At 45.8% G+C, this 3940-nt stretch overlaps 1 protein-coding gene across 1 annotated transcript; it reads left to right on the top strand.

Annotated features, from left to right (window-relative positions):
- Window positions 1-242: 242 nt before the first annotated feature.
- Window positions 243-3723, top strand: LOC115164603 (frizzled-10). Its single transcript, XM_029717258.1, has 2 exons — window positions 243-1004; window positions 1271-3723. The coding sequence occupies exons 1-2, from the start codon at window positions 993-995 to the stop codon at window positions 3023-3025; spliced, it is 1767 nt and encodes a 588-aa protein (XP_029573118.1). The 5' UTR covers window positions 243-992; the 3' UTR covers window positions 3026-3723.
- Window positions 3724-3940: the final 217 nt, after the last annotated feature.

Raw genomic sequence — 3940 nt, forward strand, 5'->3', positions numbered from 1 at the left:
ATAGAAGGAAAACATTATTCACATTGTATAGGCTAGTGGTTGATTTAGTGGTTTTTAACTTGTTGCTTTTTGTCAACATGTTAACGCACTACCCGACTCACAAAAGAGTTAAGGGGAATTGAGAGAGAAAAACTCTTCTCAGCCTCATTCTATTTTCCCACAATGCACGGACCGTGAAAATTGTCAGTTGTAGCAAAGAAAAGAACACGTCTATCTCGATTGGAAAGATACAGAAAGCCAATTGGTTTCTCTTTGGGTATGTTTGGTGTCTGCATATACCTGCGCTGGAACGTGCTAAATTCTGACACTTTTCTATCTAAAGTTTTAGTCGGAAATGGGGCAAATGGCCAATGAGTAGTTTGCTGCGAACAAGCTCTAAAATGCTGTGATGGTTGGTCTACTCTACAGGCTGTTCCGCACCATTTGAAAAAAAATCACCGTGTCAGTTTCATCTTTCTTATGCAAAGTAGCTGTCTTTGAAGGCGGATCTTTTGGCAGGTTAGCCCAGGACAGTGGCAACGACAAGCTCAAACGAGAAGTGCCACCAACCAGTCCAAGCTGAATAGCTCTGTCTCTGGAGTGGTTAGTTAGGAATAGACCTCAACTCTGTTTTAGTTAATAAGGTTACTACACCGTTTGCGTAGATTTATCGTACGTACTTAGCCTACTCAAACGCCGTGCAAGAGGAAGAGCAATTTAGTTGAGTTGGTAAATGACAGACTGGTTCCATTCGTGCTGCAGGACCTGATTTTAATGTCTATGTGCAGGACAGAGACAGGAGGATTCCGTCCTGACGTTGTTGAAACAGGAGTACTGTCCCTTAACGCACTTTTAGAAGCGCTGGAACGTTTGTTTGGATCGGAACACTTTTATCCAATCAGAAAAAGAACCAAGGCAGACAGAAAAATAAATTGTGCCACGGACTAACCGCAAATGCATTTAATCTCTTAACATGTTGGGTTTTTCTGGAACAAATTGATACACTTCCAGGCATGGACATTATGGTAAGCGACCATTATTTTAAAAGAAAACGATTTACACTTTTTTGGAATTGTCTCTGGAGTTAAATTGTAATCGAAGGAATTAGACTACACGTAAAAAGGGGAAACAATGGTCTTTTCATAGACAATTGTGAGTTTTCATCCACAGTTTTGCACCTTCATAAAAAAAATAAGCTACACAAAGATTTTTAGTAGGCCTTTCCTGTATTGACGCAACTTCTGTTTTATCGTAAGTGACATTTTATATGACATTTTTTTGCCACTGAAAGGTTCAAAGAGGAGAGACTATGCATTCCACTGCTAAACTGAGCCTTATCAATGTGCTACTGGTCTGTCTGAGTGGTGACTGCTCAGCCATTAGCTCCATAGACCCAGACCGGCCGGGTGAAGGGAGATGTCAACAGATTGTCATCCCTCTATGTAAGGACATTGGCTACAACATGACAAGGATGCCCAATCTGATGGGCCATGAGGACCAGAATGAAGCAGCCATCAAGCTACATGAGTTTGCCCCTCTCATAGGGTTTGGATGCCACACTCACCTCAAGTTTTTTCTCTGTTCGCTGTATGCACCTATGTGCACGGAGCAGGTATCCACCCCAATCCCTGCCTGCAGAGTGATGTGTGAGCAGGCCAGGCAAAAGTGCTCCCCTATCATGGAGCAGTTCAATTTCCGCTGGCCTGACTCCCTGGACTGCTCCAGACTACCTACTAAAAATGACCCCAACAATCTCTGCATGGAGGCCCCCAACAACGGCTCAGACGAGCCCCCCAAAAGCTCCCACACCCAGCGTCCTGACTTCAGGCTTCAGCGGCCAATGAAGGAGACGGAGAGCAAGGAGACCTGTAGTAACCCAGGCAAGTTCCACTATGTGCAGAAGAGTGAGTCCTGCGCCCCCAAGTGCTACCCCAAAGTGGATGTGTACTGGAGTCAGGGAGATAAGCAGTTCTCTCTGGTGTGGATGGCTATCTGGTCCATCCTCTGCTTCATCTCCAGCTCATTCACTGTCCTCACCTTCCTCATCGACCCCCAGCGATTTAAATACCCCGAGAGGCCTATCATCTTCCTCTCCATGTCCTACTGTGTCTACTCTGTAGGCTACCTGATCCGTCTGTTTGTGGGGGCAGACAGTATCGCCTGTGACCGGGATAGTGGGGTCCAGTACATCATCCAGGAGGGACTGGAAAGCACGGGCTGCACCATCGTCTTCCTCATTCTCTACTACTTCGGCATGGCCAGCTCCCTCTGGTGGGTCATCCTCACACTCACCTGGTTCCTGGCTGCAGGGAAGAAGTGGGGCCACGAGGCCATCGAGGCCAACAGCAGCTACTTCCACCTGGCGGCCTGGGCCATCCCGGCCATCAAGACCATCATGATCCTGGTGATGAGGAAGGTGGCGGGGGACGAGCTGACGGGGGTGTGCTACGTGGGCAGCATGGACGTGAAAGCTCTCACAGGCTTCGTGCTCATCCCACTCTCCTGCTACCTCATCATCGGCACCTCCTTCCTGCTGTCGGGCTTCGTGGCCCTGTTCCACATCCGCAAGATCATGAAGACGGAGGGGGAGAACACGGATAAACTGGAGAAGCTGATGGTACGGATCGGAGTGTTCTCGGTCCTCTACACTGTACCTGCCACCTGCGTTATCGCCTGCTACTTCTACGAGAGGCTCAACATGGACTACTGGAGGAGCCTGGCCGTGGAGCAGAAGTGTGTTGATAGCAGCAGGAACAATGCAGAGTCTGAAGAGTGTGGTATGAAGAGCTCCATCCCGGCCGTGGAGATCTTCATGGTTAAGATCTTCATGCTGCTAGTGGTGGGCATCACGAGTGGCATGTGGATCTGGACCTCAAAAACACTGCAGTCGTGGCAGAATGTGTTTAGCAGGAAGCTGAAGAAGAGGACTAGGAGGAAGGCTGCCAGTGTGTTCACAAGCAGTGGGCCTTACATCAAGCCTCACCCAGCACTCAAGGCGCACAACACAAAGTATGAGCCTACCAGGCCCCCTCCTACATGCGTATGAGCTGGCGCTCTCACAGACAGTCTGCGAAACCAAAATCCTTCTAAAGCCCTTACCTAAAACATACTTTTTAATCAGAGTGCCAACAAGAGACAACAATGTTCATATTTATTTTAAGTATTTTTTTTGTTATCTTGATCCATCTCAAGCGACAAGGACAGCCTTTGTTTAAAGTATCTGCTACTCCTGGAACCACTTATCCATTTAAGAACATGATAGAGGAAAAAAACGTTTTGTTTCCAAGACAAAGAAATTGGAATAAACCATTTGGATGTGCAATAGATGTTTTCCTTAGTGGCAAAAAAGACAGTACTGTAGAAACAGATTAAAGACAATGAAAAGACTCTGACAAAGGGAGTGAATGGTCTGGGAGATCGAGGCCCTTTAGTGTTGCGTTGTGTGGCTTTTTAATGGAAATCAAGGCAGTGTCACATGTTTGGACTGAAGTGAGAAAGCAGCTGTTGAAAAGGGCTCAGGATTGCATGGATTGCCTAGTGTGACACAAAATCATGCCACAAATAAATCAACAAGCACTGGACATCACAAAAGTTACTATTTGTACAGACAGTTTTCCTGTTGTTGTATCTTTGCTGTTTTATAGCACAAGGGACCATTTGTATATATTTCTGGAAGTTCATATTTTATAAAAAAAATAATAAAACATTCCAGTTTTAAATGTCCTAAACTGGAACTGTATATTATAACTGTGTGGGTTTAATATGTCATGTGAATGAGTTCACAATGGGTTTTACAAAAAGCACATTTCTCAATTACATTATTACATTGGACATTTGAAGATAGTCATCACTAACCATTGATGTGAAGGTATGGAATATTTCAATCATCCACTGTAGTCTGAGCGTGTGTGTGTGTGTGAGAGAGAGAGAGCGCGTGTAGCCGTGCACACACTTGACTTAC

The sequence above is a fragment of the Salmo trutta genome, chromosome 27, assembly GCF_901001165.1.
Source record: "Salmo trutta chromosome 27, fSalTru1.1, whole genome shotgun sequence".
Lineage (NCBI taxonomy): Eukaryota > Metazoa > Chordata > Actinopteri > Salmoniformes > Salmonidae > Salmo > Salmo trutta.